This window comes from Zootoca vivipara, chromosome 1 (assembly GCF_965207765.1).
Source record: "Zootoca vivipara chromosome 1, rZooViv2.hap1.1, whole genome shotgun sequence".
In the NCBI taxonomy this organism is placed as follows: domain Eukaryota; kingdom Metazoa; phylum Chordata; class Lepidosauria; order Squamata; family Lacertidae; genus Zootoca; species Zootoca vivipara.
Window position 1 is genome coordinate 17,551,438 of NC_142582.1, and position 15,105 is coordinate 17,566,542.

General features: G+C 45.4%; 1 protein-coding gene across 6 annotated transcripts in view; it reads left to right on the plus strand.

Annotated features, from left to right (window-relative positions):
* Positions 1-15,105, plus strand: part of MYO3B (myosin IIIB) — a 270,696-nt gene that overhangs the window by 47,774 nt on the left and 207,817 nt on the right. For all 6 annotated transcript variants that reach the window (XR_015946782.1, XM_088656726.1, XM_060281215.2 and 3 more), the window contains one exon: positions 3,758-3,834. Coding sequence is in view for 5 of the 6 variants with exons in the window: in XM_088656726.1 (XP_088512852.1) it covers positions 3,758-3,834 (77 nt within the window). In the remaining variant the exon portion in view is untranslated. The remainder of the gene's footprint in view (positions 1-3,757; positions 3,835-15,105) is intronic.

Genomic DNA, 15,105 nt, shown 5'->3' on the forward strand with positions numbered 1-15,105 from the left:
CAACAAAGCATAGCAAAACAAAAGCATGTATTTTCCAGAGCATTTGTAGCCGTTCTATTTCATTGTTATATCTCAAGTATATATAGAATGATTATATGATTCAAAGCAATAATGGCTTTCACTGCATTCCTGTAGCCACTAAACCGAGTGTAAGGCCCATTGAACTCAATGAAACTAACTTTTGAATAAACATGCAAAGGAATGTGCAGCAGGAAGAACCTGGTAGGTAGAAATACAGGTGCTCCTGATATTACAATCTGGTCTGCAACAGAGGTCAGAGAAACTGCTTCCCCCATACTCCCTTAATGATACCCTGAAAAATGGTTAGGTTGCCTTGTTGCTGTTGGCATTCATCTTTCTTGAGAGACAATGGAGTGTGTCTCCAGAGGTGAAGTCAAACGGCTGTGTTAGGAGCACCGAAGTGACTTCCCCAGGGCGCAAGCCTGGGCAGTGTGTACGGAGATCTTAGACTGTCCAGATGACAGCCCCAGCTTGGTCTTACTGAGTTGCTGCCGGAAGGAGGTATACAAGGCACCATCCAACCGTCTTAGGGACTCCACTCCAGCTTTGTGTAGGGTTCACTTCTTAGCCTTTTCTTCTCCTGAAGATATCCCAGCAGAGGTTTAGGATCAGAGTTCTTCTTCTCCTAGATGGGCTACCTTCCCAGGTTGACAAGCCCCTTCTCCCTCTACAGCACGTGCAGGAACTGCCTTCTTGACCATTGGACCCAACGTTGGTCTTGTCCACTCAATCCGCCAGAGCCTGTCTTCATGTGCAGGGCAAGTCCCTAACTCACTGAGGGTTGGAGACCCATTGGCTACCCTCACCTGGTTTAGCCAGCCAGTGGGAGCCATTCCAGGGTGTGGCTGCTGTCTCATGCAGACAGCTTCTAGGAGCCACAGTTGATAGTTGAATGCAAGGTTGGGGACCAAAGAGGCACAAACTAGAATCATAGAATAGAATCTTAGAATCCAGTCCAACCCCCTGCCAAGCAGGAAACACCATCAAAGCATTCCTGACATATGGCCGTCGAGCCTCTGCTTACACCATACACCTTCCAGGTGTATGGTGTGGGTACCACCCCTTCCCTAGCACCCCAAATAGCCCAGTTAGGTTGAAAACAGGGTGGCACACTTTCTCCCAGCACAAAACTACAATTGAATATACCCCATTGCTTTTACACACTGATTTGTCTCTGCTTTCCCCAATGAATCCTGGGGGTTGTAGTTTGGTCAAGGTGCTGAAAATTCCGTTTTGGGGGTCCCCACCTTCCCTTTCAAAAACTACCATTCCCAAGGAAAGGGAAGGGCCTTTAAGTCTACTTTTAAGTCTGATGCAGACATGACTTTTGAATACCTGTTTACTCTTATATACTTGTCAGTTTTGGTTGTGATCAATGCATGCTATTAAGCCCAAGAGAGCCATTTTAAAATTGAATACAGATTCTAGGCAATCTGCAGCAAATTATAGAAAAGGAAAATTTTGCACATGGGTGAGAACTACAAAGATCAATATTCAGTTAGTGGACAATTCTATAAACGGTTGCCAAATGACTCTGAACTTCTCTGAGTTATCCCTCTTATAGTACATAATTTGTTCTTTGTTGGATGACTCTGTAAATTCCCAAATACAGGTGGAGATTAGGTTCCCCAGACATCCCTTTTATTGCACATTTACCATGATTTGTGCTCACAATGCTGTTGGGTCTGTCACATGTGATCACACTTCCAATACTGTTTGTATCCACAAGCATTTTGAGGTGGCCAGCCTGCTTCATTTCCAGTCAGTTGGTATCCTGCTGAAATCCCATAACTTTCCTCAGGGCCGTCTTAAGGTCATTGGGCGCCCTGGTGCAGGGATCCCTCGGGCGCCCCCCCACTCTTTAAAAAAAAGAGGAAAGCTCTTACCTGGCGTGCCGGGCTGCGGGGGCGGGGAGAGCCGGAGGCCGCCCGCCTGTCCGATGCCGGGTTGAGTGGGGGAGGGGGCGCCGCTGCTCTGTGTAGCCTTCCTCCCTTCTCCCAGCGGGCCGGGATGCCTGGGCAGGCCGGGCCGCGCTGGGGCCTTCCTGGCCGTCTCCCGCGACTCCAGCACTTGCTGGGTCCACGGCCATTTCCTTCCCGCCAACAGGGCCCTGCGTTTCATTGGTAGAGATGCTGCCATGTGGCGTCGCCTCTACCAATGAAATGCAGCACCGGGGTGAGGGATGACCCTGGCGCTGCAGAGCGGAACAGTGTCCTAGTGCCGCTCGCTTACCTCCCTGCTCTTCCGTCGCGGCTGGTGGAGGGAAAAGGGAGGCCGCTGCGCAGCTCCCCCACTTGCTGGGGCGTCACTCAGCACCCCCTGATTGCCCAGGTGCCCTGGCACAACGTGCCACTAGAGTCAATGGGCGAGCCGGGCCTGATTTTCTTGCTTTTGTTGTGTTAAAGAGCCTCAGGGCAGCAACAACGTGGTTACATTGGAGGAGTGCAGGTGACTCCCCTGTGTGCATAAGTGAAATCGTGTAAAGCGGGGAGCACCCTTTAAACGCCTTCTCCACCACTCTCTCTTCAATCCATACCCAAAATGCCGTATATAAAAATATCCACAATTAACATTGAAGCTCTGGGGCTGGCAGGAGGCTGGCGGTTGCTGCTGCACTTCCCCGCAGATCAGCTGTTAGGCGGGGAGACTGAGCAGTGTAAACAAAGCTACACTGAGTCTCCAGGTTGCTTCGGGGCTCCCTCACTGATGTCCTCTTCGGACTCCAGGAAGACCGTCCTCGCAAGACAGGCGGACTCTCCAGGTCTCTCCTGCTATTTCCGGGTTTGAATTGAATTGAATTAATTATTTCCTGGCCACATGTGTATACAAGGTTATTGTGCATGAGTGGGTGGGATGCCTATATTGCAGAGAAAACTGAAGCAGAATAAATCCATCACTGATGCACTATGATTGTGTCAATAAAATGTTGCAGAATACACCTGCAATAAGACACCAGTTTGGAGGGACCCATCGTGATTTCCACAGCTGCAGTATAATGTAAAAAGGGGGCAGGTGGTGCTGTGGTCTAAACCATTGAGCCTCTTGGACTTGCTGATCAGAAGGTTGGCGGTTCGAATCCGCTCAACGGGGTGACTTCCCGTTGCTCTGCCTCAGCTCTTACCAACCTAGGAGTTCGAAAGCATGCCAGTGCGAGTAGATAAATAGGTACCACCGCAGCGGGAAGGTAAATGGCATTTTCATGTGCTCTGGTTTCCCTCATGGTGTTCTGTTGCACCAGAAGCGGTTTAGTCCTGCTGGCCACATGACCCAGAAAGTTGTCTGTGGACCAACGCCGGCTCCCTTGGCCTGAAAGCGAGATGAGTGCCGCAACCCCATAGTCGCCTTTGACTGGACTTAACCATCCAGGGGTCTTTTACCTTTACCTTTACCTTTATATATATATGATGTACTTTGTGCCAAATGATCTGCCAATCTCAAATGTAATTTGGTTGACATCTGTCCAAATGGCAGAGACGCGCCACCATAGAAGGTGATTGATTCTATTCAAACAGAAGCCTCAATTGATTCTGGGAATGACATCTTGGCTAGGCAATTCCAAAATGCACTGACTTTAGAATTGCCTGACTTGCATCAAGTCACCCATTGGTGGGGGGAATTGTATAAATCTATTGACCTTGATTGCCCTCTCTGGCATTGTATTGAAAGGGCAATAAGGATCAGTTTTCAAAAAGGAATACTGTTGTGCCAATATTTGGAATGCGTTTTATCATTACAGGTGTTTCTGCACAGCTTACCAGCACGAGGCTGAGGAGAAACACATCAGTTGGAACACCATTTTGGATGGCTCCTGAGGTGAGCTATAGTTTGCTTAGCGTGTGTACGCTTACTTCTATTAAATAGCTAGCTTTGAACTGGTTTAGGTTTTTTTAACTTCTAATTTCATTGTCTTGTTATTTGTGGTTTTGGTGTGTGTGTTTTTGACAATCAAGTAGGTCGTAAGTTATATTACCCTGTTTCCCCGAAAATAAGACATACCCATAAAATAAGCCGTAGCAGGATTTCTAAGCATTTGCGCAATATAAGCCATACCCCGAAAATAAGACATAGTGATAGGCTCAGTTCTGGAGGGCACCAAGGAAGAGGCGAGGCTGGACGCGTAATAAAAATAAGACATCCCCTGAAAATGAGCCATAGTGTGTCTTCTTGAGGAAAAATAAATATAAGACAGTGTCTTATTTTCGGGGAAACACAGTGAATACAAAAATAGAAAGCTAGGTTTAAGATTTCAGGGCTTTAAGATACATGTTATCTGAATTCTCAAACTCCCTTTATATGTAGGATACTAGCCATCCATCTTTAAGAATAAGCTGAGTAAAAAGATTGGGATTTAGCTGAGGTGACTGAAGTTATGTGCCAAAAACAGGGCAGCCAAGTTTGAACCCACATCTATGGTAAATGGCAGTTTCCCACTGAATCTGCTTTAAATCCAACCTGGTTCTATAGCAGATGGTTCTCGTCAGAGGAATTTGTTAAATGCTACTGTTTCTCTAATCTGGCACCGCTCCCTCCCACAGTGAACTCATATGGTGAGTGTCATGTATGTGTGTCAGTGTCATGCCAATAGAATTGGATTCCCCCCCAGTTCTTTAGGGGAGGAGGTCAGGAATTCAAATTAGGAGAAAGAAAACTGGACCAGAAGTACCTGGTCTAGAGGGTTCTGTTGTTCCAGTACATCTCTAGCCTTTGGAAGTCACATTGCCCTCCTCTGACTCTTAAGACTCAAAGCCCAAAGAGAGCCACATTTTTTACCTCCTCCATTAGAGTCAAGGGCTGCTAAAGTAGGCTTGTCCCCTTTGAATCAAGAGGTTCCCCTCATGCAAGGTAGAGCCAGCTACTGAAATGATGCAGCAACCCCTATTTAAAGGTCAATCTGAGGATGACTGCCACTGAAACAACATTTGAGCGTTGCTCTTGCGGAGCCATGCATGGAGCTGTCCAGGGTGCTACTGAAGCCTCGCCTCGCCTCCATTCTGCTGAGCCTGTCATTCAACACAGAACAAAGTGGACTGTTCTGTAAGAGGGTGGTGGTGAGAGATGCATCTGGTCCCGTTAAAACATTTAGGCCCAGAATAAATGCGACACCAGAGCCTATGCAATATTCAGCACAAGTAGCACCTCATTTAAAACACCACACAACCAACCTCTGACTGGTCAGTCATCCTACATTCTGCACACTCCTTCGAAATTTCCTGTGCAGTTCTCGGCTCAAAAACATGTATTAAAATGAATATTTTGGGTGGCAATGCATGCAATAATGAGCACTTTAGGGGAAAATGCATAGAGAATTGATATTTTTGGGAAAACATACAGAAATGAATATGAAATGTGTACTATTGTTAATGCAAAGGGTTTGGTTTTTTTTTGAGTTTTGTAAAAAAAAAAAAAGTTCGTGCAAAATTGGATGGAATCAATATGTCAAGAGTGAAAAGGACCAGAGATGGACTTGATCCCCCTGTACTTGTTTGAAACAATTTTACATATAACACCGGTCCTGAAAGACCTACATTGGCTCCCAGTATGTTTCCAAGCACAATTCAGTGTTGGTGCTGACCTTTAAAGCCCTAAACCAGGGGTCAGCAAACTTTGTCAGCAGGGGGCTGGTCCACTGTCCCTCAGATCTTGTGGGGGGCTGGACTGAATATATTGGGGGGGGGGGTAAACGAATTCCTATGCCACACAAATAACCCAGAGATGCATTTTAAATAAAAGGACACATTATACTTATGTAAAAACAAGCTGATTCCCGGACCATCCACGGGCTGGATATAGAAGGTGATTGGGCCGGATCTGGCCCCTGAGCCTTAGTTTGCCTACCCATGCCCTAAACGGCCTCAGCCCAGTAAAGCTGAAGGAGCGTCTCCACTCCCATCGTTCAGTCTGGACACTGAGATCCAGCTCCGAGGGCCTTCTGGTGGTCCCCTCACTGCAAGAAGTGAGGTTACAGGGAACCAGGCAGAGGGCCTTCTCGGTTGTGGTGCCCGCCCTGTGGAACAGCCTTCCATCAGATGTCAAGGAAATAAACAACTATCTGACTTTTAGAAGACATCTGAAGGCAGCCCTGTTTAGGGAAGTTTTTAATGTTGTATGTTTTATTGCGTTTTTAATATTCTGTTGGGAACCACCCAGAGTGGATGGGATATAAATAATCTAATAATAATAATAATAATAATAATAATAATAATAATTTAGTTGTTAGCACTCCACCAATGTGCACAGGGGTCAAGAATGCCACCCCTGTGTGAAACACTCATTGTCTGTACGCAAAAAATACTAAATGAGTGAGCAGCAAATATCCGAATGCATTTTAATACAACTTTTTATTTTTAGACTACATGGGTTAAACAATAAGGCGGATCTTTCGGGATTTCAAAAATAACGTTCTTACTGAAAAACAATGTAATCTTCAATGGCATTCTAGAACGGTCCTGTTGAACAAGCCTTCCTAGCTGGAAGCTCCAGCTGCTGCTTTAAAGCAAAACTTCTTATCTAATCAAAACATATTTCTTTTGATGGATCTATTTAAATGATAACTTGCAATATCCATCTTACGTTCAAAATGACGCTGCAACTGTAATGTGCCGGGGCGGCTTTAATTAAAAGGCTTTAAATACCTTTCAGTGAAAAGCTAATGCCTAGCAAAAATGACAGGATTCTACGTACAGCAATTGAAAACTGCAAGCTCAGTTTTATAATTCATTGGAAATAAACATCACGCCCAATGCATACAAACAGTCTAAAAAAGGGCCTTGCTTGCCTTTTCCCTTTTCTCCCCTCCAGCATCTCCTATTTGCTGCTCAGTGGCCCGCATCACAGGGCTCAAGGTCAGTCCCAGCTTAATAGCTTTAGGTTTCTTTACCTCCTATTTAGCTAACATTAGCTTCCCTGATCTGGACGGACGTTTTGTTCTCTGCCCGAGTACCATTTAAATAAGAGGGAGAGTTTATGTCGGCCAAATTCTAGGGGAAAGATGCACATTTAGACAAATAAAGTACAAAATCCCTTTAGTTTTTCTGATGCCTCAAAGGCATTTGAAAGTCATTGTGCATGTGCAGATTGTTTGAATGGGGGAAAGGAAAAGCAGGATCTTAACAATGAGATGAATAGCTTCTCTGCAGTAAGGAAATACGTGTCCCATTTATAACATATAAGGCAAATTTAATGCTCATTAGGCACTGTCTCGCTGTAACTATAATTTTGCAGATTCACTCCTCTCCCAGTTTGCTGGTACTTTTGCAGAACCGAGTCATGTTTGGTTTGGGAAGGGGGTGCCATTGCTTGAGATAAACCGTTGCTTGTATAACAGCCCCTGAGAGAAGGGGGAGATGACTCGCATACCCGCCAACATTTCTCCAATGAAAATAGGGAAATCCCATTCCATAATAATAATTTTACTATTTATACCCCACACATCTTATTGGGTTGCTCCAGAACTCTGGGCAGCTTCCAACATATATGAAAACATAATAAAACATCAAACATAACAAAAACTTCCCTATACAGGACTGCCTTTAGATGGCTTTGGGGGTGGGGTGGATAACTCCATACCCTCCAACTTTTCTCCAATGAAAATAGGGACGTCCTAAGGAAAAGCAGGACATTCCAGGATAAAATCAGAAACCAGGACAGCTTCTCTAAATAAGGGATGGTCCTGGAAAATGGGGACACTTGGAGGGTCTGAACTCATTCTTCTTTCTTTTTGGCGATCTCTCCTAGCCGAGTAAGATTGTCTTCCATAAACACGGTTGTAACAATGAGTCCGTAAGTGACTGTGGAGGCCAATTCTGGATCCCCACATCCTTCCACAGTGGGGACATTGGTTCCCGGGCGGGAGTTGATCGCTGTGTAGATTTGCCAAGCGTGCCTTCCTCTTAGCACGTTTCTCCCTTACGTCCTGAGTTTGAGTGTCTTTAAAGCCCATGACACCTTTGGTAAAGGCTGTTCTCCAACTGGAGCGCTCACAGGCCAGTGTTTCCCAGTTGTGTTTATACTATATATTTTTAGATTTGCCTTGAGGGTATCTTTAAACCTTTTTTGTTGACTACCAGCATTATGCTTTCCATTTTTAAGTTTGGAATAGAGTAATTGCTTGGGAAGATGATCATCAGGCATCCGCACAACATGACCAGTCCAAAGTTGATGTTGAAGAATCATTGCTTCGACACCGGTGATCTTTGCTTCATCCAGTACACTGATATTAGTTCGCCGGTCTTCCCAAGTGCGAAGATGTTTAGGATGAACTCATAAACAAACACTGAGGCAGGGATTTGCCCTTGCCTTTCTAATCAAACACAACTTCTCTTCAAATGCTGTTTACTGAGTCACCGGGTGGTAATGAGGATTGTGAGCCCCCAAAAGATTAAGAGCCATTCTTGACATGTGCTAAATAGAATCTAAACAAGCTAACCAAAAGAGGGAAGAATGCCACATACTGTATGTAGAAGGGTGCTGGCACCAGCAATGTGCACAGCATTGGGGGTGGGAATCAATGGCTCAGTCCCTCTTCCCCCTTCTCCCTAGGAGTGTTCACGTGTTGCATTCAATGGGCATACAATCTGAGTATGTAAACAATCGAGCTGTACACTTGCACAGGTTGTACACTTCGGCTGGTGGCCCTGCTACGCCCCTATCTGGACAGCGATAGCATAACTACTGTTGTCTATGCTCTGATAACCTCAAGGTTAGATTACTGCAATGCTTTATACGTAGGGCTACCTCTGAAGACGGTTCGGACACTTCAGCTGGTGCAGAATTCAGCGGCCAGGTTGCTCACCGGAGCAAGACGGTTTGAGCATATTACATTGATCCTGGTCCGACTGCACTGGCTACTAGTTAGTTTCTGGGCCCAATTCAAAGTGCTGGTTTTGTCCTATAAAGCCTTAAATGGCTCAGGACCACAATACCTCAAGGACTGCATCTTCCCATATGAATCTACCCGAACCTTGAGATCATCTTCTGAGGCCCTTCATGTGCCTCCTCCTCGAGAGGTCTGAAGGGTGGCAACACAAGAACAGGGTCTTCTCTGCAGTGGCTCCCCGTCTGTGGAATGCTCTCCCCAGAGAAATTAACCTGGCGCCTTCACTATACACTGTTAGGTGCTAGGCAAAAACGTTCCTTTTCAAGCAGGCATTTGCCTGACTTGATCTACATCCTATACCCTTTTTTTTAAAAAAAGCTGGCTCTTTGGGGTTTTTTTTTGTTGGGTTGTTGGTTTTGTCTTGATTTTATGTACAGTATTTGATATTTTGGGAATGCGGGTGGCTCTGTGGTTTAACCTAGAGCTTGCTGATCAGAAGGTCGGCGGTTTGAATCCCCACGACAGGGTGAGCTCCCATTGTTCAGTCCCTACTCCTGCCAACCTAGCAGTTTGAAAGCATGTGAAAGTGCAAGTAGATAAATAGGGACCGCTCTGGCAGGAAGGTAAACGGTGTTTCCGTGCACTGCTCTGGTTCGCCAGAAGCAGCTTAGTCATGCTGGCCACATGACCCGGAAGCTGTACACTGGCTCCCTCGGCCAGTAAAGCGAGATGAGCGCCGCAACCCCAGAGTTGTCCGCGACTGGACCTAATGGTCAGGGTTCCTTTACCTTTACCTTTATTTGATATTTTATGTGAACTGCCCTGAGACCTTCAGGTATAGGGCAGTATAGAAATTAATTAAATAAATAAAAGTGTACCGCCTGTGTACACAATAGACGAGTTTTAAAAATCAACTAATGTACGCTCTTTCGCACAAATACTTAAGCATGGGGAGGGACAGCTTGTACCTGTGTTCAAAGTCTGAAGGGGGACATTGTCTAATTCTGATCTTCATGGCTCACTTTTTGGTGTGAATTGCTTGAAGCGGATAGCTCAGGAGAGCTCAGTCGGTTAGAGCATGGTGCTGATTACCCCAAGGTTGCAGGTTCGATCCCCAGATGGGACAGCTGCATATTCCTGCATTACAGGCATTTAGACTAAATGATCCACAGGGTCTCTTCCAACTCTACATTTCTATGATTCCTCTTCATTAACAAAGTACTATGGACCCTTTGATTAACTATAGATAAAACTGTCTGATTTATTTTTGGGGCTGGGGATGCGTTTTAATGATTGGACACCCTCCATAGATACTGTTTTGCTGCCTTATAACTGAACTGATGGCTATATATATATATATATAAATGGGAGGGCTAAAAATGAAAGGCAATAGATTTTGCTATGCCTAGCAAAATTGGTTGTGATTTCCTTCTGAGTGACTGCCTCAAAGGAGTTCATTTACATGATTTCAGTGAAGTGACATTATTGGGAACAGATGTTTTTGGAAAGAGGATGAAGAAATTTTTAAAGCTTGAAATGTGTTAAGCTTCCTGCCATAGTGTTGCCCCTCACATTTTGACAGTCTCTGTTAATGGCAAATGCCAAGATATAATGGGTTTTTATTCAGGATGTAAATGTTGAGTCATCATTCTGGGAGGACGCCTCACAATCAAATAAATTAGATATATTTAAAAGTAAAAAACTACCGGGTATATCTGTCGATTCCTCCTTTAAATTTTGCCGAGGCATAACTCATAAGGGCAAACTTTAACCATTTTGTATGCCGTTTTACTTCCCTGTCTCTTTTTCAGCCTGTTCTCCAGGGCCGGCTCTAAGGCAAGGTTGGGTGGCGCAGGGCACTGGGCAGCCCGGGGGGGGGGGGCACACGGCTGCGCCCACCAGACAGCCGCGGTGGGAAATGGGGCGGGGGTGGATGCCGGAGCGATCTTCGCACCACGGCACCAGGGTGCCCGATCTGCTTAAGACGGCCCTGCTGTTCCCTAATGCTTTTGGGGAGGAAACGAAATGAGGATTAGGCGGAGGGGTCGGCCTCTTTCCTTTGGCCCTCGCCCCACCCCCCAGCCGGCTGGCCATTGTCCTAGCTGGGAGGGGTGGGACGATGGCCATCCTACCCAGGTGGGAGGCACCAGAGCAGGTAAGCCCTCCCCCCCTGGTGTCACAAACCCCGCCCACCTGCTGGGAAGGGAGGGCCGAAATGCTCCCTGTGCAACTCATTGCTCTCTCTGAACAGTTCATAAATTTCCATAGCATATGGCAGCGGGTGAAAATATGGGAAACCTAGGAAGGAAGGAAGATTTATGAAATGGGACTTCTCATATTTTTTATATGGGTTCTGTGGCACACTGGAAGAAAATTCCAGAATATGTATTTGCACAATTCTATATTTGGCCAAGCAAAATGTTACAAAAAAGCCTGCAACGTGTTTGAGTTCTCCATAATTCTTCATCAGGTTAGAAGGGAACGAAAATGGAGATGGCGGCAACAGGGCCGGCCCTACGGCAAGGCTGGGTGGCGCAGGCCCGCCAGGGGGCGCCGCGCTGCTGAACCTGTGTGCGCTGCGCCCGCCAGACAGCCGCGCTGGGAAACGGGGCGGGGGGGGCGGGGCGCCAGAGCGATCTCCGCACCACGGCGCCAGGGGGCCAGATATGCTTAAGACGGCCCTGGGCGGCAAGGGGGAGCTGGTTGATGCTGGAATCACGGGGGGGTGTCTGCTTTTAATCATGATTTTAGGAGGGGTTGTGAGAACCGGTAGCAGACATATCCCATCTTCCCCACCATTGGCTGGGTGCTTTACAGATTCTAAGGTCTTCTTAGAACTGCTGGGGTGGAAGGAGAAGCATATGGTTTAGGACAGGGGAGTTTCTCCATTGCTCAATCTTTAGTTCAATTCTGCAATTTTCTGCATCAGTTTCTGATTTCTTTTTCAAAATTCCTCATGAGAATTCGCCAATGTTTTAGTAAAGTTTTCTCCTGATTACATACGCAGTTTCCCCTAGGAGACACATTCTTGCAAGCAGTTTCTCCTAATAGAACACATTTTTGTACCGTTTTCACTAATGCAGGCATTTAAACGCACACTTTAGTATATCCGTTTTTGTACACATTGGATTGTATTCTACTGAGCTTTACTCCGAGCAAACCCAATAAAATCAATGGACATGGAAATTAGAGTCACTAATTTCCATGGATCTACTCTCAGTAATAATAATAATAATAATAATTTATTATTTATACCCCGCCCATCTGGCTGGGTTTCCCCAGTTGCATACTGCCCATCACTTGGCTGAACAACTGCATTGCAAAATTCTGTGTCAATTTCAAAGGATGGCTGTATTTCAATCCACATATTTTTTGGGAAAGTGCAAACTAGATGAGTTTGCTTTTAAATGATAACTGGATCATCTCCCCCACCATCCCTGCATACCGTGTCCGCTTCTAAAAACATACAGTCTGGCTGTTACTTCCCAGCTCTGTATACATCTGTAGATGAAACATGCCTTATTTTAAGCTTTTTCTTTTCTGGAAGAAGCGCTGCATGTTGAGTTACCCTGGAGGAGGCTGTCCTCTTAAGCAAGCCTCGTCTTTGTACCTGATTTTTCTGCTTAGAGAAGAGCAGCAACATATTTCCATGCCTATTATCCTTACATTTTCTCATAGCTCCTGTGTATTTGAATGCAAGGCATTTTATGTATATTCAAATAGTTGTATGGCAAATGGAAAGCAAGAGAGTGATTGGATTGAGAGACAAAGGAGGATTATTTATTTTAGCTCAGATACACCCGCCACTTGAACACCATTCATTCCTATTGCCAGTCGGCTGACTGAAAGAGCATTGCTCCAGCTCTTAAAATATAAAATGTGATGTAAACCACTCTGTCTTAAATCAGTCAATCCCCCACCATCATTCAACACACACACACACACACACACACACACTATCACAGAATCCCTATAGAATACAGTGGTGCCTCGCAAGACAAATTTAATTCGTTCCGCGAGTCAATTCGTTTTGTGAAAAAATCGTCTTGCGAATCGTGGTTTCCCATAGGAATGCATTGACATTTCTCTTTTTTTTGCCCATAGGAACACATTAATTAAATTTCAATGCATTCCTATGGGAAACCGCGATTCGCAAGACGAATTTTTCACAAAACGAATTCGTCTTGCGAGTCACCATCAGATCGCAAGAGGCATTCGCCTTGCGAAAAATTCGTCTTGCAGGGCATTCGTCTTGCGAGGTACCACTGTATATAAAACCGAGTTGCATGCAGGTATAATATGTATAGCATCTTGCCTTGGTGCTGTAAATTAAATTAAACGGTGTCGTAACATTACAAAAATTGGACGGTGCATTTTGTTTGCTTGGCCAGCTCTTTTGCTCTCCTTGGAGCAAGGGTAACTAGATTGTGCCATATTCAGGTTTTTGCATGTGTGTACACTGATCCATTTTTCAGCATAATGCCGGCATACCGCATAAGCTGCTTAGCTAGCAACATCACCAGCTTTCCCCCAGGAGCCTCAGACCTTTTAAACTCCAGCTTCTTCCCAGCTTGGTGGGTCAGCGGTGCTAATTGTCCAGTGCAGGTCTCCAGCTAGTCTCACGCCACAGTCATAATCATGCCGTGTTATACATTGTATGCCTGCGGCTATTTATTTTTTTAATGCATGTGTTGTGTATTCTGAGGAGAGAAGAGGAGGAGGAGGAGGGGTGGATAGTTTTGCAGTGTAAAATCCAGCAATACTTTTTTAAGGAGTCGCTGAGCAATCCTGTATTCTCTGTGTTTCCTTGTTGTTGTTTGAATCATACAAAACATACAGACCCTCTTGCACCATGTGTCTACATTTTGCCAATTTCTCATCGTTTTGTGTCAGTTTAAATGCTAATTTTCTATTACAGTCAGTCATCAGTCTATGAAAGCCAGACATATTGTTGGAGTAGAGTAACATATGCAGATGGCGCTGTGGTATAATAATAATAATAATAATAATAATAATAATAATAATAATAATAATAATATATTACTTATACCCTGCCCATCTGGCTGGGTTTCCCCAGCCACTTTGGGCGGCTTCCAACAGGAGATTAAAAACCACTGAGTTTCTTGGGCTTGCTGATCAGAAGATTGGCAGTTCGAATCCCCGCGACGGGGTGAGCTCCGGTTGCTCTGTCCCAGCTTCTGCCAACCTAGCAGTTCAAAAGCACGCCAGTACAAGTAGATAAATAGGTGCCGCTGTGGTGGGAAGGTAAACGGTGTTTCCGTGCACTCTGGTTTCTGTCACGGTGTTCCGTTATGCCAGAAGTGGTTTAGTCATGTTGGCCACATGGTCCAGAAAGCTGTCTGTGGACAAACGCCGGCTCCCTCAGCCTGAAAGCAAGATGAGCGCCGCAACCCCATAGTCACCTTTGACTGGACTTAACCGTCCAGGGGTCCTTTACATTTACCTAAAGTAACATAGTGGCTGGGGCAACCCAGTCACATGGGTGGCATATAAATATATCATCATCATCATTCTAGCTTCCCAAATAAACATATAGAAATTTTGTGAATTGGGGGTATTATTCTATTCTATTCTATTCTATTATTATATTTATGTATTATTGTCACTTACTGAAAGTGGTATCTAAAGGCGGGGGGGGGGGGAGTAACATGCGTCCATACCGGTAGGATTCATGTAGATTCTGGGCGTGAAACCAGTTCTATCAGTGATGGGGACCCAGATGTTGTTAGAACTATGACCCTGTCTTCCCTTGACCACTGGGAAAGATGGGTCTTGAGCTGACAGATGTTGGAGTTCAACAACAGCTTAGCCACATGCTCCGCATCCCTACCTAGTCATGTTGGCTTCTGATTTTCTTTCATTTCCCTTGAAAGGACCCTGAAGCCCTATGGCACTTATGGCTTGTACCTAGCCACAATTTGCAGCCACCTAAACAAGGTCTAAAACCTAACCTCTTCCATCCGGCGTTAATACTTGGGGAGAAGTTCATTCTGTACCTATCTTCCCACTCCCTTAGAGGTAAGACAGTTGGACCATGGTTTCATCATGGAGGTGCCTTCTCCTCCAGCTTTGTCCAACCTGTTTCCCTCCAGATGTGGCCCGACTACCTCCAATGATCAGGGATGATGGGAGCTGTAGCCCAGTAACATCTGGGGGTAACAAGGTTGGGGAAGACTGATCTATGTTATGGAAAACGTTTTCTAGTTTGGTTTCTTTGGCACTTAATTCGCTGAGCTGTCCACTGAGAT